This window comes from Oncorhynchus kisutch, linkage group LG16 (genome assembly GCF_002021735.2).
Source record: "Oncorhynchus kisutch isolate 150728-3 linkage group LG16, Okis_V2, whole genome shotgun sequence".
In the NCBI taxonomy this organism is placed as follows: domain Eukaryota; kingdom Metazoa; phylum Chordata; class Actinopteri; order Salmoniformes; family Salmonidae; genus Oncorhynchus; species Oncorhynchus kisutch.
The window spans coordinates 16978363-16998589 of record NC_034189.2 but is presented as its reverse complement, the minus strand read 5'-3'; the positions used below and the strand labels follow the sequence as shown (position 1 = coordinate 16998589).

The 20227-nt window shown below is 43.3% G+C and overlaps 1 protein-coding gene across 6 annotated transcripts; it reads left to right on the top strand.

The window, feature by feature from the left end:
• Positions 1-5: 5 nt before the first annotated feature.
• Positions 6-20077, top strand: rbm14b (RNA binding motif protein 14b). 6 transcript variants are annotated; one of them, XR_004203364.1, is made up of 9 exons: positions 7-214; positions 8896-9046; positions 9401-9605; positions 10877-11004; positions 11562-12547; positions 13045-13107; positions 13649-13720; positions 13958-16484; positions 17298-20077. XR_004203364.1 is itself a non-coding variant. In XM_031791884.1 (9 exons), exons 2-9 carry the CDS (start codon positions 8903-8905, stop codon positions 17335-17337), a joined length of 1905 nt encoding a protein of 634 aa, XP_031647744.1. In that variant the 5' UTR covers positions 7-214; positions 8896-8902; the 3' UTR covers positions 17338-20076. The 6 variants fall into 6 exon arrangements, 5 of the variants coding, with proteins under 5 accessions (XP_020359670.1, XP_031647744.1, XP_020359671.1 ...); XM_031791884.1 differs by having other exon boundaries at positions 13958-14224; positions 17298-20076; XM_020504081.2 differs by having other exon boundaries at positions 6-214; positions 13958-20077.
• The last annotated feature ends 150 nt before the right edge of the window (positions 20078-20227 follow it).

Below are 20227 nucleotides of genomic sequence, written 5' to 3'. Positions count from 1 at the left end.
TCTATGAATTGATGAATGACTGACTTTTGTTATATCGAAGCATGCTGTAAAGCCATTTTTTATAATAGCCTATCTGTTAGAAAATGTAATACGGCGATTGTGAAGAATCAGCATTCTGGTGTGGCAGCCCCCCAACCCCCTGACTTCCCCATTGGTGAAGCCTTCTAAAAAAACGGAAGCAGGCGCTACCATTTTGAAACACTGCACTGCTTAGGTAAGTAAGATGGTAGATTTATGTACCTCTTTTATTCAATTTATTTACTAAAGATGAACAATAAGTAACGATTCGTAGAAATATTAGGTTTAATCGTCAGCGGAAGAACCAATGACACGAAACAGGAAAGCGTATTGTCGTTCCATTGAAGACATTTTCGCTATCGTGCAATGTATCCGTTCCAGTGCGGAAAAATGCTGTGACTAATATTTCCAATGTAACATTGTTTTGTTATATGTCCACCACTCATCCGATACAGTTCGTGTACTGTTTTTGTAGATTGGATTAATGATAACACAACAATGGCATCGAAACCCCATTTCCAGCTACTTAGGCAAATAGTCTCACATTTTCGCCGCGAGGTTTGTTCAGTTTCGGTCACACCAACCAAAACCTAAGCATCCTCTCCAGTCCATATGGGTAATTTTAAAGAAAACATGTGTAGGCTATCAACTGTTTTCTCAGTCTTAGCAGCGAATTGGAAAGTCGTGTAAACCCGAACCACGTTTTTGATACATATCTGTAACATCCATCGGGAGATTCCCAATGGCAGGGTTGCCAGGTGAAGCTAAAATTTGTAGCCCAGTGACCTCTGAAAACCCGCCCACAAGGCCTGACAACTAGCCCAATTTTTTTTTCAGTAGCAAGGGAGGAGTTGCCACATTTACCCAAAACCCCTTTTCCATAACCTTATTGAGCGAATTAAGAAGGAATATCGACGTATTTTTTAACAGCGTAGGCTAATAAGCTAAATCCGGTTTCTCATCAAAATGATAATTCTTGCCAGTTTAAGACTGTCGCAAGAGAAAAGATAAACCACCCTTATTAAACTCTCCAGATAATTTTCCATAAGTGGACGTCATTTAACTTGTTTTGGCTGCTATGATTGAGCAATGTGTGGTATTTGCCCAATATACCACAGCTAAGGGCTGTTCTTAGGACATAGCTTTTAAGCCGTGGTATATTGGCCATATACCACAAACCCCTGAGGTGCCTTATTGCTATTATAAACTGGTTACCAGCTTAGTTAGAACAGTAAAAAGTATGTTTTTGTCATTCCCCTGACACACATCTGATATACCATGGCTTTCAACCAATCAGGATTCGGGGCTCAAACCAGCCAGTTTATAATCCATAAAATCCAGTTTGCAGCATGTGCATAACTATAGATACATTAGACAGGAGAGTTTGAGTGATGAAAGTTGGACAGAGGAATTCGAAATCTCTGCAAGAAACACTTGGATGAATGTCCTTGTTTTAAATGTTATGTTATTTTCTGGCAATTGTGCCGTTATTATGTGCCAGATGTTAAGACTACAAACCGTTCTAAATGGCCTATTTGCAAGATTGACTTGTTATTTCATAGGCTACTGACACAAATCAGAGGTTATAATTGCAATTAAACTTTGCTGTGGTTTGCTGAGCTAGATGCAGGTAGCCTATAGCCCCTGATATGCCAAAATCTAATTTCAGGTAAAAATCCACAATGAAACTGACATTAAATGTGGAGAATGATACATTTACAATAGAGCTGTGACCATGATCACAAGGCTCCAACAACAAACTGAATTCTAGGCAATTTATTACATCTGGTTGCCAGCTCAGGGTAGGCTTCACAAGTGGCACAAATTCATTTGAAATGACTCCAGTGACATCGTCATTTCAATATATATATATATATATATATATATATATATATAATTTTTTAAACTCTACTTGAACTGCATTGTTGGTTAAGGGCTTGTATGTAAGCATTTCACGGTAAGGTCTACACCTGTTTTATTCGGCACATGTGACATGATTTTAAATGGTAGATGACATAAGTTATAGAAGTTAATAGCCTACTTGATGGTCAATAGATGCAAATGCAGCCAATCATTCTCTACAATTAATGGAATTTTCATTGTGGACTTTTTCCATTACACAAGCTACATAACCATTTCCACTCGCGCAGTCCTGCAGACCCTTGAACTGAGCATGCGTTAAACCCTTCGCTTGACACTGTTATCCATAAGAAAAGTCTACATCAGAATGCAGTTTACTTTAGGCCACCTCTGAGCGAATTTATCTAAAGAGCGCTAGTGCGCATTACGTCTTTTTCCAATGCGTGGTCGCCATTGTATCAGTTCTAGCACCTTAAAATGTTTATTTTTATTTTTTTAAAGGGTGTCTCCATAATGAGGATTCTAAATAGCCTACATACAACTGGTCAAAAGTTATCACGAAGTGCGCGCGTGCTACTCTGTCGCGGTGACTCAGCTGCCTCTGCTGCAGCACTCTCTTCAACCAGCGACCTCAACACACACACACCCCTCCGGCCCTCCCCCTCTCCACCATTCATTCACATACACAGTAAGCAGGTCACAGTGAAAAATATATCATTTTAGAAATGCCATAGCGGCCGCGGTGCAATTTAGAAGTAGACCAAAAACCTACCACCCGCACCAATACATTTCCCCCGCAAATTGTTTTATTTTTATTTCAACAATAACAATTTTACACATCAATACATGGACATTCCTGTGAATGAAATCAAACAATAAAACACCAAGGGACCATAAAAATAAATAATACTTCAGGACATTTTAGATGTGACAAGGTAATGAGACATTAACAAACATCCAGAGACATGACTTCTAATATTTTTTTCCTACTTTTTAAGTTTCACAAGTTTGAGGGATTTGTAAAATTGTAAAAGTTCAATAAAAATAAAATGGAAATTTCCCACCCTATTTACATTTTGTGAATATAATATTTGACCAAGAGAATAGCAATGTTAATAAAATATTTATGATCGGAATTTACAAGGATAAGCATAATGCCGTTTAATGTCATCAAAGGTCATTTTGGAGACTATATACACAACCATCCATGAATTTCAATCCATAGTTTACTAGAATGGCGGCATGAAAAAAATACATGTTCTAAAGATTCTGAATCAGAGCAGCATTTTTTTTGTCAAAATGTAACATTTTGTGCAATAAGTAATTAACAGGGTAGATGTGAGAAAATATTTTAAAATTAGTTTCTTTAAATGTTGGGATAACTGGACAATTAAAGTAAAAGGTCATGGCTTTTGACCATAGCTTGGGTTGGTCACTTCCATAGCAATATATTGAATTATAATCACAAAAAATACTTAATTAACTGCCAATCGTATCCACTTATTTAATTTCAAGTCATTAATTTAAAGTTCAAGTCATTAATTTGTAAACTTGGTAAAGTGGAAACAACCTCATAATATAACAGTGTTCTTAATAAGTGGATTTCCTATTCCTATTATTCAAATCACTGTTTTATGGAGGGGAAATTGTTCTTCAATATCCTTTTCCAGTTTTTATTTTTTTCTGGTGTAACTTAGACAATTTCACAGGTAATTCACATTTATTTTGGAATTCAAGTTCGAGTGTATTAAACAGACTGTTAGGGATATGATACCACATAGAGGTAGGATTAGACAGATGTAATTTCAACAGTTTAATTTAGGAAAAGGGCAGTATCATCTGCAAATTGACTGAAATGTATCTTAACTAAAAATACGGAAGTTTACAGACACTCAGGTTGGAGTCATTAAAACTCCTTTTTCAACCACTCCACAAATTTCTTGTTAACAAACTATAGTTTTGGCAAGTCGGTTAGGACATCTACTTTGTGCATGACACAAGTCATTTTTCCAACAATTGTTTACAAGACAGATTATTTCACTTATAATTCACTGTATCACAATTCCAGTGGGTCAGAAGTTTACATACATTAAGTTGACTCTGTCTTTAAACAGCTTGGAACATTTCCGAAAATGATGTCATGGCTTTAAAAGCTTCTGATAGGCTAATTGGAGGTGTACCTGTGGATGTATTTCAAGGCCTACCTTCAAACTCAGTGCCTATTTTGCTTGACATTATGGGAAAATCTAAAGAAATCAGTCAAGACCTCCAGAAATACAATTGTAGACCTCCACAAGTCTGGTTCATCCTTGGGAGCAATTTCCAAACGCCTGTACAAATGACGCAGCCGTCATATCGCTCAAGAAGGAGACGCGTTCTGTCTCCTCAAGATGATGAACGTACTTTAGAAAAATATATATTATTATTTTTGAATTTTTACCCCTTTTCCTCCCCAATTTCGTGGTATCCAATTGTTTTAGTAGCTACTATCTTGTCTCATCGCTACAACTCCCGTACGGGCTCGGGAGAGACGAAGGTTGAAAGTCATGCGTCCTCCGATACACAACCCAACCAAGCCGCACTGCTTCTTAACACAGCACCATCCAACCCGGAAGCCAGCCGCACCAATGTGTCGGAGGAAACAGAGTGCACCTGGCAACCTTGGTTAGCGCACACTGCGCCCAGCCCGATTTCCCTACCGGCCAAACCCTCGCTAGGCCAATTGTGCGTCGCCCCACGGACCTCCCGGTCGGGACCGGTTACGACAGAGCCTGGGCGCGAACCCAGGGTCTCTGGTGGCACAGCTGGCGCTGCAGTACAGCGCCCTTAACCACTGCGCCACCCGGGAGGGATGTACTTTGATGAATGTACTTTTGTGCGAAAAGTGCAAATTAATCCCAGAACAACAGCAAAGGACCTTGTGAAGATGCTGGAGGAAACAGGTACAAAAGTATCTATTTCCACAGTAAAACGAGTCCTATATCGACATAAGTAGAAAGGCCGCTCAGCAAGGAAGAAGCAACTGCTCCAAAACCGCCATAAAAAAGCGAGACTACGCTTTGCAACTGCACATGGGGACAAATGGGATTGCACTTGGGGATTGTACTTTTTGGAGAAATGTCTGAGAATTGTTTGGCCATAATGACCATCGTTATGTTTGGAGGGAAAAGGGGGAGGCTTGCAACCCGAAGAACACCATCCCAACCGTGAAGCACGGGGGTGGCAGCATCATGTTGTGGGGGTGCTTTGCTGCAGGAGAGACTGGTGCACTTCACAAAATAGATGGCATCATGAGGAAAGAAAAGTAGGTGGATATATTGAAGCAACATCTCAAGACATTAGTCAGAAAGTTAAAGCTTGGTCGCAAATGGGTCTTCCAAATGGACAATGACCCCAAGCAGACATCCAAAGTTGAGGCAAAATGGTTTAAGATAAACAAAGTCAAGGTATTAGAGTGGCCATCACAAAGCCCTGACCTCAATCCTATAGAAAACTTGTGGGCAGAACTGAAAAAGCGTGTGCGAGCAAGGAGGCCAACAAATCTGATTCAGTTACACCAGCTATGTCAGGATTAATGGGCCAAAATTCACCCAACTTATTGTTGGAAGCTTGTGGAAAGCTTCCCAAAAGATTTGACCCAAGTTAAACAATTTAAAGGCAATGCTACCAAATACTAATTTAGTGTATGTAAACTTCTGACACACTGGGAATGTGATGAAAGAAATAAAAGCTGAAATAAATCATTCTCTGACATTTCACATTCTTAAAAAAAGTGGTGATCCTAACTGACCTAAGACAGGGTATTTTTACTAGGATTAAATGTCTGGAATTTGAAAAGCTGAGTTTAAATGTATTTGGCTAAGGTGTATGTAAAACTTCTGACTTCAACTGTATATCACCAAGGGCTTTTTTCAGCCTATTGGCATAGACATGGGCTAGTAACTTATAGTCAGTTACCAACAACATGATTGTTCTCCAATTGTCCTTCTTTGGTTTGGGTATTAGAACTATTTGTCCCCGTCTCAAAGGAGGTAAGAAAGCAATAACTCTCTAATATCAGGCCAAAAATCTCAATAGAATTCAGCTGTCAGGACATTCGGTCCAGGGGATTTACCTATAGGAATTTGTTTAATGGCTTGGTCCAACTCAGTAATACCTATATCGGAATCACAGAGTTCCTTAAACTTTTCTTCTATAGGGTTAACAGAGTTATTAACAGAATCAAAAAAGGAATCCAAGTCGCCTTCCGAAAGATGAGATTGATACAGTGTACTCTAGAAAGAGTGTATTTCCTTATTAATCACTTCAAGATCATCAGATATAGTGTTGTTTACATAAATGGATCAAATACTATTCCTAGTCTGCCTACTTTTCTCCAAATGAATGAAATAAGATGTGTTTTTTCCACCTTTCTCAATCCATTTGGTCTTCGAACGGATGTAGGCACCCTGTGCTATATCGTTGTATATGTCGTCCAGTTCATCGTTTAAATTTTTTTTATTGAATTTTTTTTCTTCTCTCGTGCGCCATTAGAAATAAATAGTTTCCCTGCTCCAGTGATGCCTCAACTGAAGTCGGTTTAGTGATGGAAATATAAGCTTTTCGTTTACCATGTGTATATACGACAAATACAACTTGAAAATTGATCTGATCTCAGCGGAAAGGCTACCATGTAGAGCATTTCCAGTATTCTATACATGTGCTTGGCACAGAAAAGTACATTTTTGTGCTTTTCGATTTACAGCTAGCATAGCAACTGGCCCTAAACTGTTGTGATAAACCTGCAGGGTAGCCTAGTGCTTCTTGACCTGAAAGAAGTAAGGTCAGAGTTCAACATGTTGCATGATAATAGAATAGGCTAGTAAGGCTACATAACCAAGTGTCAATGGTGTCTTCCATATAATTACATATTAGAACTCCATGTTTTCCATATAATTATATATTAGAACTATGGTGTCTTCCATATAATTACATATTAGAACTCCATGGTGTCTTCCATATAATTACATATTAGAAATCTATGGTGTCTTCCATATAATTACATATTAGAAATCTATGGTGTCTTCCATATAATTACATATTAGAGCTCCATGTCTTCCATATAATTACATATTAGAACTCTATGGTGTCTTCCATATAATTACATATTAGAAATCTATGGTGTCTTCCATATAATTACATATTAGAACTCTATGGTGTCTTCCATATAATTACATATTAGAACTCCATGTCTTCCATATAATTACATATTAGAACTCTATGGTGTCTTCCATATAATTACATATTAGAACGCCATGTCTTCCATATAATTACATATTAGAACTCTATGGTGTCTTCCATATAATTACATATTAGAACTCTATGGTGTCTTCCATATAATTACATATTAGAACTCTATGGTGTCTTCCATATAATTACATATTAGAACTCTATGGTGTCTTCCATATAATTACATATTAGAACTCTATGGTGTCTTCCATATAATTACATATTAGAACTCCATGTCTTCCATATAATTACATATTAGAACTCTATGGTGTCTTCCATATAATTACATATTAGAACTCTATGGTGTCTTCCATATAATTACATATTAGAACTCTATGGTGTCTTCCATATAATTACATATTAGAACTCTATGGTGTCTTCCATATAATTACATATTAGAACTCTATGGTGTCTTCCATATAATTACATATTAGAACTCTATGGTGTCTTCCATATAATTACATATTAGAACTCTATGGTGTCTTCCATATAATTACATATTAGAATTCCATGTCTTCCATATAATTACATATTAGAACTCTATGGTGTCTTCCATATAATTACATATTAGAACTCCATGTTTTCCATATAATTACATATTAGAACTCTATGGTGTCTTCCATATTATTACATATTAGAACTCTATGGTGTCTTCCATATAATTACATATTAGAACTCTATGGTGTCTTCCATATAATTATATATTAGAACTCTATGGTGTCTTCCATATAATTACATATTAGAACTCCATGTCTTCCATATAATTACATATTAGAACTCTATGGTGTCTTCCATATAATTACATATTAGAACTCCATGTCTTCCATATAATTACATATTAGAACTCTATGGTGTCTTCCATATAATTACATATTAGAACTCCATGTCTTCCATATAATTACATATTAGAACTCCATGTCTTCCATATAATTACATATTAGAACTCTATGGTGTCTTCCATATAATTACATATTAGAACTCCATGTCTTCCATATAATTACATATTAGAACTCTATGGTGTCTTCCATATAATTACATATTAGAACTCCATGTCTTCCATATAATTACATATTAGAACTCTATGGTGTCTTCCATATAATTACATATTAGAACTCTATGGTGTCTTCCATATAATTACATATTAGAATTCCATGTCTTCCATATAATTACATATTAGAACTCTATGGTGTCTTCCATATAATTACATATTAGAACTCCATGTCTTCCATATAATTACATATTAGAACTCTATGGTGTCTTCCATATAATTACATATTAGAACTCTATGGTGTCTTCCATATAATTACATATTAGAACTCCATGTCTTCCATATAATTACATATTAGAACTCTATGGTGTCTTCCATATACTTCCATATTATAACTCCATGTCTTCCATATAATTACATATTAGAACTCTATGGTGTCTTCCATATAATTACATATTAGAACTCTATGGTGTCTTCCATGTTGTTATTCTGCATGGTGGTCAATTGTCAAATATTTTCCTGACACATACTTCCTTTTCCCCTGTGGTCTCGTCATTCATTTTGTCAGCTCTTGCTTTCTCCCTTATGGGTGTCTCTTGGACTGTTTGGCTTTTGGTGTTTCCAGCATTGTGGACAAGGGCAAGTTCAGAATGTTTAGTCTTTTACAGTATGTTCACTTGTCTCTCTCTCTCTCCCTTGTGTCCCCTGTCTGCCTGTATCTATCTGTCTGTCTGCCCGTATCTGTGCATGTCCCACCACAGCTCCACTATGGACAAGAGCAACACGGTGAAGCTCTTCGTGGGCAACCTGGCTCTAGATACCACCCAGGAGGAGCTATCGGCCATCTTTGAGGCGTACGGCCAGGTGGTCAGTTGCAGCGTTCTCCGACAGTTCGCCTTCGTACACCTACAGGTAGGCTATAGATATCCCATAGGGAGGACTAAGTCCCAATTCTCTTCAGTTCTTCTAAAGTGTACACTTGCACACTCTTCGTCATGGATATAACAATGATCTAAATGCCTTCCAGCCAATGTTTACACCAACCGATCCTATTGTTTTAAATCCCCGGCGGCGAGTGCACTACAGAACTGTGTGTTTGTCATTTTTAAATGGTGATTGTTTTTGTGTGTACATAGGCTACATTGAGTTGATATGGTACAAAATGTATTTCCTCATTGAGTTTTCCTCACTTTAAAGTCTCCTAATCTAAATGAATGTCTTATTATTTTTACATTTACTTTGTTTTCTAATCAAATCTACTCCCAGGGTGAGGGTGCTGCGGAGCGGGCCATCAGGGAGCTGAACGGCAGGGAGTTCCGGGGGAGGAACCTGGTGGTGGAGGAGTCCCGGGGCAGACCGCTCCACTCCACCAAGGTGTTTGTGGGGAACCTGTCAGGCATGTGCACCACCGAGGACCTCCAGGAGCTCTTCCAGACCTTTGGTAAAGTGCTGGAGTGCGACAAAGTCAAAGGTGAGCCACGCCCCTTCTCATTGAGGGGTACTCCACGAGAAGGGAGTATCCCTACGAGGGTGTCTCAGGGGGATTTGGGATATGCAATGAACACATTTCCACTTCACACATGTATGTAATACACACTTGCACACGTGTGAAATAGGACAAATATAAGCACCCACCAAAATAATAACGTTATTATAATGGTACTCATGAGGGTGAAGGGAGAGATTGCTCAGTATGGCGAAGGGTGAAGTTGACACTAGATGTTGATCTTGGGTCAGTTTGCATTTCCCCCACTACTAGGGCGGCAGCTAGCCTAGTGGTCAGACCGTTGGGCCCGTAACCGAAAGGTCGTTGGTTCGTATATACTCAAGCCGACAAGGTGAAGAGTCTGTGTCCTTGAGCAAGGCACTTAACACTAATTTGGCTGACCCTGTAAAACAACACATTTCACTCCACCAATCTGGTGAATGTCACAATAAAGCATATGTGTGTGTTTTAACGGTTAGGTTTGGGGGAAGGGAAACTGATCCTAGATCTGTACCAAGAGGGAATCTCACCGTGGAGCTTACAGTACATTATGGCGTACAAGTGCTTGAAGTAGGCCGGCCGGTGTCGTCTAGTACGGAGTACAGACACCTAATACTCTACCTCTGAAGTGCTGCACCTCTTATAGAACAGGCCATTGGCTTTCATATATGACGGGTACCAGCACCCAAAATGAGTACCGTCACCTATGTCATTGCACTGCATACCGGTGATGGGTAGTTGAAAGTGTAAAGATCCAAGGTTTTCTAAGTTGTTTGGGGCTTTTTCATTGTGCAACTTGACAATCAGGTAATGTTTGTGTGTAGTTGTATAGAGCAGGAAGAAACGTGTGTGTATAGAGTGGTAAGATGTGTGTGTGTATAGAGCAGGAAGAAACGTGTGTGTATAGAGTGGTAAGATGTGTGTGTGTATAGAGCAGGAAGAAACGTGTGTGTATAGAGCAGGAAGAAACGTGTGTGTATAGAGTGGTAAGATGTGTGTGTGTGTATAGAGCAGGAAGAAACGTGTGTGTGTGTATAGAGCAGGAAGAAACGTGTGTGTATAGAGTGGTAAGATGTGTGTGTGTATAGAGCAGGAAGAAACGTGTGTGTATAGAGCAGGAAGAAACGTGTGTGTATAGAGTGGTAAGATGTGTGTGTGTATAGAGCAGGAAGAAACGTGTGTGTATAGAGTGGTAAGATGTGTGTGTGTGGCATGCCCGGTGTGGTTCTAACTGGTGTCCCTGTGCTCAATGACAGCCAGGCTCTCCTCTTCTGCAGGCTACGCCTTCGTGCACATGGAGAACAAGGAGGAGGCTCTTCAGGCCATCGAGGCCCTCCACGGCACCTCCTTCAAAGGACGCCCGCTCTCCGTGGAGCTCTCCAAGGTGCTGTAGCACGATGCACTGACATGGAGATAGAATCCCTTGACTGGCACTCCCCCACTCCTCCATTCAAGTCAATTGGCATTGTTAAATGAGGATCGGTGACCATTTTGAGTGTACCCATGAAGGTGCAGCCAAATTGCTGTGGTCTGAGGGGTGATGCCTGTTCTAGTGATTCTATTTTTGTGTACTACATTACCCATACTGCCCTGCCTTGTATATCCAGTTCTATGATGGTGAAGGCGTTCCTGAAGGTTTAGCATGGTGTACAACCGCAGTGGTTCTCAAACCTCTCCTCGCAGATCCCCAGCCATTCCATGTATTTGAATTATTCCACAGCTAGGACACCTGATTCCACTTGTCAACTAATCATCAAGCCCTTGACTAGGTGAGTTAGTTTAGGACTGCAACAAAATTGCGAAATGTCTGGGGGTCCCCGAGGAGAGGTTTGAGAACCACCACAGTTCCTATAATGCTCTGAGTTGTAGGCTAGATCTGGTTGTCTCTTAGTAAAGACAGTTCCTGAAGCTCGCTAACAGATGGTGTCCGTCTCCATACAGGTGCAGCCCTCCAAGCAGACCCCGACGGGGAAGATCCCCTGTGTGAGCTGTGGGAAGCAGGGCCACTATGCCGGGGAGTGCCCTGTAGGGAAGTCCTCTCTGGAACAGTACCAGAGCCAGGCGGCTGTGTTAGCTGCAGCTGCCGCCGCCGCCGCCGGCCTGCCCCTCCAGGTCCAGCAAAGCGTCCACAACTCTGTCTACAACACCTCGACCTTTGACCCCACCTACGCGGCGTTGACGGGCCTCACCACCGGCACGCGGGCGGAAGGAAACCCCGTCAACCAGGCAGTGTATGGTGCCCTGGCGACGCAGGTCTACGGCGCTAACGTGGCCAATCAGCTCTATGGGGTCCAGGCAGCCAATCAGGCGGCAGCGTTGACGCAGGCGGGCGCCACGCAGGTGTACGCCAGCTCCATGAACCCCAGCCACGCCGCTCTCTACGGTCAGCTCAGTCAGATTGCCGCCAGCCCCGCTGCAGCATCCGCTGCCGCCGCCTACTCCACACCAGTTTACGCGCATGCCATGGCTAACCACCACCACCCGGGGGCCATCTACCTGGCTGCACCTGGCGTAGAGATGCCTGCGGCCGCCGCGGCAGTCAACCAGGCCTACGCCATGGCGCCGGCACTCTATGGGGGCGCCCAGCATGCCTACGGCCACTTGGGGATGGGTGCCGCCATGAGCGCATCGGCGGACCCGTCGGCGGCCATCTTTGAAGCGGCGAGGGTTCAGCACTACTTCGCCCAGGGACAGCAGGTTCTGGCCGAGCAGCAGAACGCGGCGGCAGTGGCTGCGGCACAAGCGGCAAAGTCTGGAGAGCGGGACCGGAGTCCCCTGAGGCGCTCTGCGGGGTCCCTGCTGCCCGATCCCGTCATGAAGCCCTTCATCTACCAGAGAGCCCCCAAGCAGCGCCGGCCGTTGCTCCCCACCCCCGCCGGGCGAGCTGCAGAGGAAGCAGCGGAGGCTGGAGAGGACCCCATGGCTAGGTACTACCACTTCCTTCTCTTCTTATCCAACTCTCTTTGACCCTTCATGATTTAGTTAACTTTACAGCTAATTACAAGTTAAGAAAGTCCAATTTTGACTTAGTCTCCCATTGACATCATCAGTACTGGACTAAAGTAGAAGTTAGTATTCGCCCCAATGCTTTTAGGAGCCCTTAACCCTAATCTCTTTATTGAAGCCTCTTCTACCCTCCCCAATGCACTACACCCTACACACTATCTTCTCACTACATTACCCTGTCTCACTACAAACCTTCCTCAGTGTTCAGACTTCAGGAGTGGTAGTGGACATACTTATAGGAACTGAATTGCTCAGTACATTATCCTTAATTTCCATCAAAGACTTGCTTGACCCCTTGTACATTTTCTGAAAGCCTGTTTGTGTGAAAAGACTACAATTCCCTACTGGTAGATGATCTAAATGCTCTATCTGTTCCCCTCCCTTTCTCCCTCCCTTCCTCCCTCCGTGTGGATCTTAGAGAGCAGTGCCAACAGTACGCTGAATACAACCACCAACAGTACCAGCAGCTCCAGCACTTACAGTAATTAGGAGAATCCTAATTTCCAGTCAAAACTTCTTTAAGTCAAGAAAGTCCACTTTAAGTCCAATTTCGACTTAGTCTTCCATTTGCGTCAGTGCAAGGCTAAGTGAAACTTTGACTTCAGTGGAGGTTAGGGTTCGCCGCAATAGTTTTTAGGAGCACTTAACCGTATTGAATCCTCTCTGACCCTCCCCAATGCACTACACCCTCTCCTCCTTTTCACTACGTGACCCTCTGTCTGATGTTCAGACTTCAGGAGTGGTAGTGGACATACTTCCTGGAACTGAATTGCTCAAGACATTATCTTTCAATGCCATCAGACTCTTAACCCCATGTACATTTCCTGAAAGCCTGTTTTTTGTGTGCAAAGACTACAATTCCCTAGTAGATGATCTAAAAATGCTCTTTCTGAAAGGCTGTTTGTGTAAAAAGACTACAGTTTCCAACTAGTCAATGCCTTGGTGTTAAAAGACTACAATTCCCTACTGGTAGATGATCTAAATCGCTCTATTTTTTCCCCCTCCCTCCGTGTGTATCTTAGAGAGCAGTATCAACAGTATGCTGAGTACTACCACCAGCAGCACCAACAGCACCAGCAGCTCCAGCAGCTACAGTATGCTACCTACCCTACCTACCGCCCCCCGAAAGGCTCTCTGTACCCCCACTCACTTACCCCAATTTTTACCCCAATTTTTGTGTGTAAAAGACTGTAATATACAATCCCTAGTAGATAATCCCAAACCCTCTTGTCTGTCTGTCTCCCTACCCTTTTTTCTCTCGCTCTTCCCATCTCACTCGATTTCTCCTTCTCCCTCCCCCTTCTCTCCTTCTCATTCCCTCTCTCCCCCAGGTACTATGCAGAGTACTACCAGCAGTACCAGCAGTACCAGCAACTCCAGCAGTACCAGCAACTCCAACAGTACCAGCAACTCCAACAGCTCCAGTACGCCTACCCGCCTCCCAACCACCACGCCATGGCTGCCATCCCTGCCCACGCCATGGCGGGCCACGCCCACCACCACGGCCAACCGGCCCACGTCACGGCGCTGGACGCCGCCCTCAGGCCAGTGGTGCCCGCCTCCGCCGTGGCCGCCGCCATGGTGGCAGCGCCCAGAGTGTATGAGCCGCCGCTGCCGCCGCCACCGAACCGCAAGGAGGCCGTCCTCCGCCGAGCCCCCGAACTCTCCCTTCACACGCCTGAGCCCCCCTTCAGATAGTCACCTCCCTCGTACCCCTCCTTTGTTTCCCCCCCCCGCCTACCACTCTATACCACCCTCGTACCCCTCCTCACTCTCAGCGGCTGTGTGTGTCTGTGTATATCTGTGTGTGTGGGTATATGTGTGTGTACTGTGGCGGTGGGGATTTGTGTGTGTGAGAGTGTGTTTGGAGTTTATGAGTTGTCCTTTGACTACAGTAAAAACCCAACCCCAACTTGGTCCTGGTACCACACTAACAGTGCAGTTAAAGAAGGGGAGACATTCTGTCATCTTACCACCACACAATGTTTAGCTATTGACTCTCTCAATGGTAGACAGGTGCCAGTAGCAGACAGTCAATGCCTTCAACATAGAGATGAGGTCAAAAATATCACAACTGATTCTTGTACTGTCTGCGCTGTGGTGTGTTGCGTAGCTCCAGGGTTGGAGGGGTCTGTGTGTCTTGTACGTGTCGGGACTGTGGTGCGAGTGTGTGTGTGGGAATGGGAGAGTGATGTTGGCTTTCTGTTGTTACGATGTAATACACACACTCCCACACGTGCTGCCTTGTTCCCTCATGAGCTCACCCCGGGGAGATTCGAGGAACATAGGCACACTGTACTATATGAAACTACCCTCTACCTCTCCAACCCCCTCCTTCCCTCACACCGCTGTAACCCCAACACTGAAAGACACTGCTGCATTTCTGCCCTTATTTACTCTGTCTATACCTTAGCCTGGGTAAACCAAATGAGATGCCGGGATCACCACGGGAACAGTAGAGGGTTTAACATTCAGTCTCTCTATACCTACCTCTGACAATGAGAGCACTGAGGTTAGCTGGTTAGAATATGAATGGTCTGCCTTCTATCCATATCAGCCAGTGTCAGTTGCAGGCTTGGGGGTCCATTTCAATCAAATCAGCTTAATTTAAAATGGAATTGACCCCATCCCTGGTCAATAGTTTGGAGAAAAATGACACGTTTTAGGGACAAGGTTTTCTATGTACTGTACTACTAGAGTCTTACTGCATCAGTGCATCTTGAGAGGCCTTTTAAAGTATGAAATATTTTAGTTGAGTTTTTTTGTAATGTAAGTGGTTGTCGGGTCGATGAAGAGTACATTCTAACCCCTCAGATCAAGTATGAATTATTTTATGGATTTATAAGTAAGTTAACTTTTTAGACTTGCTAGAGAATCATGAGTGTCAATGAGGTTTAAAGGAAAACTCCACCCAAAAACTATATTTTGGTGTTTGTTTCATGAATCCATTTTCAACGAAGTGTAACTTTCAAAATACAGGTCATCCCTGTATGATCCATTTAGCATCATATGATGCGGCGTTTTGAAAGTTACATATCTCGATTGCTGACAAGCAAAACATTTTGGGACTATGTCAACAGCGGACTAATGAAACAAACACCAACCTATTGTTTTTGGGTGGGAATTTCCCTTTAGCGGTGTGCCTAAGCTTTGTGTGAAGTGCGTATAGCGGAGGGAAGATCTCCTTTTTAAAGGGCTTTTTTCCCCCCTTTACATGTCAGTCTTTTTAATCTGCGATGGAGGGGACAGGGGTAATGTGGTGCGGTAACGTTCACACCGATGATATGGTGATGAGAGATGGAGCAGTATCTTTCAGTCTCCCTGTTCCGACGTATCCTTGCACCCCGCTGTAAGACGACTCACTACCCCCGTACCCCGCTGTGTCCTTCCTCTTCTCCCTGTGATTTTAGTGATTTACTATTTTATCTTGCATATAATCTCTCTGTCTCACATACACACACACACACACACCGAGTTTCATCTGTGGGATCTCGACGATCAGGAAAAAAACCCACCCTTTCTTGTTATGCTTGTTGCTTGCCTTGTTTCTGACCGTATTTTTAGAACTATTTAAAATATTTCTTTTTTTTTTAACAAAAAGATAAAAGGCATGCTTTTTAATATGTATACTACACATACCCAGCATTTAAACAATAAAGAATGTTTCTGACTACTGTGAGGAAAAGAAAAAAACGCGTTTCGGATGTTTCTCCCGTTCTTGTTTTTCCGTCTTTTTCCGTCTTTTTTACTCCTTCCCATCTCTCCTTCCTTGTTGTAATGACCAGACACATATGACTGGGGACCAGGGTGGCAGAGACAAGGAGGAGTAGCAACCCCTTAGTCTGCCTCGTGGATGGGGTAAGTCTGGTCTGGGGTCAGCGCTCCTCTCTCCAGCCTCACCCAAACTCTAGGCCTATAGCGCAGTCAGACAGACACTGGGTGCCAATAATATATATTTTCTCCTCAACTGTGCACTTGTTCACATCCCTTTACTGTTGCGAGAGGAAATTAGGATGTTTTTATGGTGCCAACTCCTAGGCCAGATGTATTCAACTCTGACCCTACGAGGTCCGGATCCTGCTTGTGTTCTATTCTACCTGATCATTAATTGCACCCGCCTGGTGTCCCAGGTCTAAATCAGGCTTTGACATCCAGAGTTGAGTTTGAGGGTTCTAGGCCATGTCTCTGCTAATGAACAAGTGTATACTTCAGGAGGAAAGAGACCTGGGACATAACCCCTCGCAGGTACATCAACAAGGCATCTACCATGCTGTTACCATGCTGTTACCATGCGCTCATGTCTGAAAACAGCTTCCGTCACCTCTGATCTTTTTGATTTCCACTTCGTGCCAAACTAGTGTCGATTTCATGCCATTTTAATTGCAGATTCACTGTTGAGTAGAGTGGCGCGCAATACTTGCTTGCAGATGACTCCTTGTTTTAACAATGGGTGGACAAACACAAACATCAGAGACCTGGGGAGAGGCACACAGATAGAATGACGGGGGGGGGGGGGGGGGGGGGGGGGGGGGGGGGTGCTGTGTGTCTGCTCCTACCCAACAACATCACCACCAACACCATGTGTCTGTCTCTGCTGTGTTGGATGTGCATGTCACTCTGCTCTCTGTCCAAAGCCCCGTACATACTGACCTACTATTCCAACTGAAATAGGTACCGGCCGCCCAGACACCACCCAGCAGGTGTGAGGTGAGAGGGGGAAGACAATAAACGTCGCGCAGGCAAATGGGAAGTGGGAACTCAATCTTCTCCACCAAGGTAATGAAACAGCACTGTCCCCCTCTCTGACTGTGCCTTGACCGAAACACCCCTCCCCCCTCCTCGTCCGCCATCACCACCCCCACCCCCCCTCTGTAGCTCCCCTCTCACCTGCGTTGACATTGCCCGGGGGGCTTCTTTTGGGGGTCACTGCTCACGCTGTGATGTCTTCTACCAGACTTCCAGTGACTTGTCCTGTCTCTCACCATGCAGCACCTACAGTGACTGGGCTGTCAGTCTCTCTCTGTCGTGCTGATGTGTGTCTGAGAGAGACTGTGTGTGTGTGACTGACTGTGACTACATGTTTGAGAGCCAGAGACCGTGTGTGTAGTTTAAAGTGAGTGAGTGTGTCACTGAATCTCCGTGTCTGAGAGAGTGTGTGTGTGTGTGATGTCGTTGGTGTTTTGAGGCTTGGTACATGTGGATCCCCCGCCCCCGCTAGTGACTCCTACACCGCCGTATTCGCCGCCCCTCCCCCCAACCCATCCCCCTCTGCGCCTGTCCGCCGTACACAGCTTGCTGCCGCCGCCGCCTGCCGCCATCTTGGATCTAGGCTGGGCTCTGTGGATCAGCAGCCCCCGACTGGCCACACCCACCCCTGGCTATGGCTGTAACCATAGAGACCTAGTGAATGACAATGGACACCGTGTATGGTGGCCTAGTGGGGTCACACGGCTGGACAGAGTATAAACTCATCAGAGACTTTGTAGGGCGAGAGTTTTTTTGCTTTGCTAAAACTGTGATGCTGGGTTTGCCATGGCTGTGTATGGGAGTTTAATCACTATTCACCACCTCCTTGCAGTTGAATGACTCAAGTCAAACTTATCTAATTAAATCCGATAAAGTGACCTTGCTCTGGAGGATAACATTTGGAATAGGTTTTTTAACAGCGAGTTCCCTATGGCCCTCTCGCCCTATCAAAAACGTCCTATAAGACAGACCGGCCCAGTAAGGGCCCAACTACCTGCAGATTCACTGTAATCTCAGGACTCCTATAGGACTTCTTTGGTATGGGGACTATTTCTCTCCTCGAGGTAGCTGCTGTCCCTACACCAACCCGCTGTACCTGTGGGTTTCAATGCGTATCTCTGAATCTCCTCCTGTTGAGATGATTGAATACATACACACCCACTCATCTGAGGTGTCCGGCATGTGGTCTGAACAGCTGAGTAGTGCGTTGCCGGTGGGGGGCAGAGACGAGAGTCTCCACCTCTGTCTTATGGATGAAGTTAAGGAAAGGATGGATGGATGGAAGGAAGTAGAGTTGGTAATGTAGGGATCTCCAGCTCTGATCCATCCCTGTTCCCTAACTCTTCTATCCTGACCATGGGGGGCCCTACACGAAAGTCATAAACACTGGTGCTGCACAAAATAAACTGAGTAGTCTACCACTGCACCAGATGGTTTTTAATGCGTTTTGGGGGGTAATCTATACAAATCCCCCCGTAAGGTTCACCAAAATACAACTGATTCTTTGATCTCCATGATCAGGATGTGATGCTCTTTCCCACACAGTCACCTCTGACTCTGACCTGGATGTGTGGAGTCTGATTCTCTGGTGTTTGAGTAAATGTAGCCAGCCAAGAAGTTCTCCTGGTCTGCTCCCTATTGTCTCACACTGACTGACAACCTCATGGCTGCTCCCTCTCTCTTCACAGCACAGGACAGGGAAGCCATCAATGCTGCCTTACACATAGACACACACTCAAAGTATACCATGTCTCCAATACCAATCCCATGGTTTTAAATCCTCACGGAGTGAACGAGTGCACATTTCAAAGGGAGGGGACAGAATTGGAATTGGGCCACAGTTTTGCGCCCTGGGTCGACACCCAAGTCTACTGTCGTTCACACTTAATAACGTTGTTGCCTAAAGGCTACCTAGTCACATCAAATATTATATTCTCACAATCAAGAACTTACTTGTAACTATGCTGTAACTAAGTTGACTTAATTGAGAATCTGGGCCCAGTCAAGTGTAGTTACAGTGTAATGGTGTGTGATTACATGTGGTTAGGGAAGAAGCTATATATAGACTTACAGTATAAAGGCAGCTTGATGTAGTGCTAGCTCGTATTGTTATCTAATACCTATGATCTTACTCTGAGGCCTTTCATTTCTCTTGGTGTTGGAGGAGACATTTTTAGGGAGAAAGAGCATCTTTGTACACCAACCTGGATTGTTCTGGCGATGTTTTCCAATGGATCGATGTTGAGTCATGTATTACTTTAAGCACATTTATAGGAAAAACTAAAACAAAGAATCAGCATGCTTGACGGAGATGAAGGGGGACATTTCCACGGTGCAAAATTGTTCACATCTGTCAAAAGAAAAACCCTAAAACACATTATAATCTGGCAGTGTGATTTTAATTTGACATTGTTCTTCAATGTGCATAAACTAGTTTACTATACTAAGCAAGGCATGAACAGTGGCCTTTTTATAACGCACATTGCTGAATAAGTGTCCAATTAAATCACACTTCCAGATGATGAGTTTTAAAGGATTTTTGCACCATGAAAATGTTTCCCATAATGTATGACTAATGAATAACCCCAATTGACTATAATGTATACTCCCTTTCTCCTTGCCTTGCTTATGTCTTGAGGCACTGTACCGTCTGCATGGCATTCCCAAATAAATGAGTTTTTGAAATAAACGTCATGTTTTATTCTCTCTTTAATAATCACAATAAGGCTAATTTAAAAAGCTTTTAGCCAACAACGTGTAGCCACTTTTTTAATAAGCAGTGACATGTGCCATTTAATTATATTTTTTTGTGATAAAACATTTGAGATATATGTTATACTGTAGGCCTAAATCAC

Excerpts from the sequence above, each read along its gene's own strand:
- rbm14b (XM_020504081.2), top strand. The coding sequence starts at position 8,903 with ATGGACAAGAGCAACACGGTGAAGCTCTTCGTGGGCAACCTGGCTCTA. Across the intron at positions 9,047-9,400 it reads TCGCCTTCGTACACCTACAG|GGTGAGGGTGCTGCGGAGCG; the intron begins GTAGGCTATAGA and ends ATCTACTCCCAG. Across the intron at positions 13,108-13,648 it reads CAGCAGCTCCAGCACTTACA|AGAGCAGTATCAACAGTATG; the intron begins GTAATTAGGAGA and ends TGTGTATCTTAG.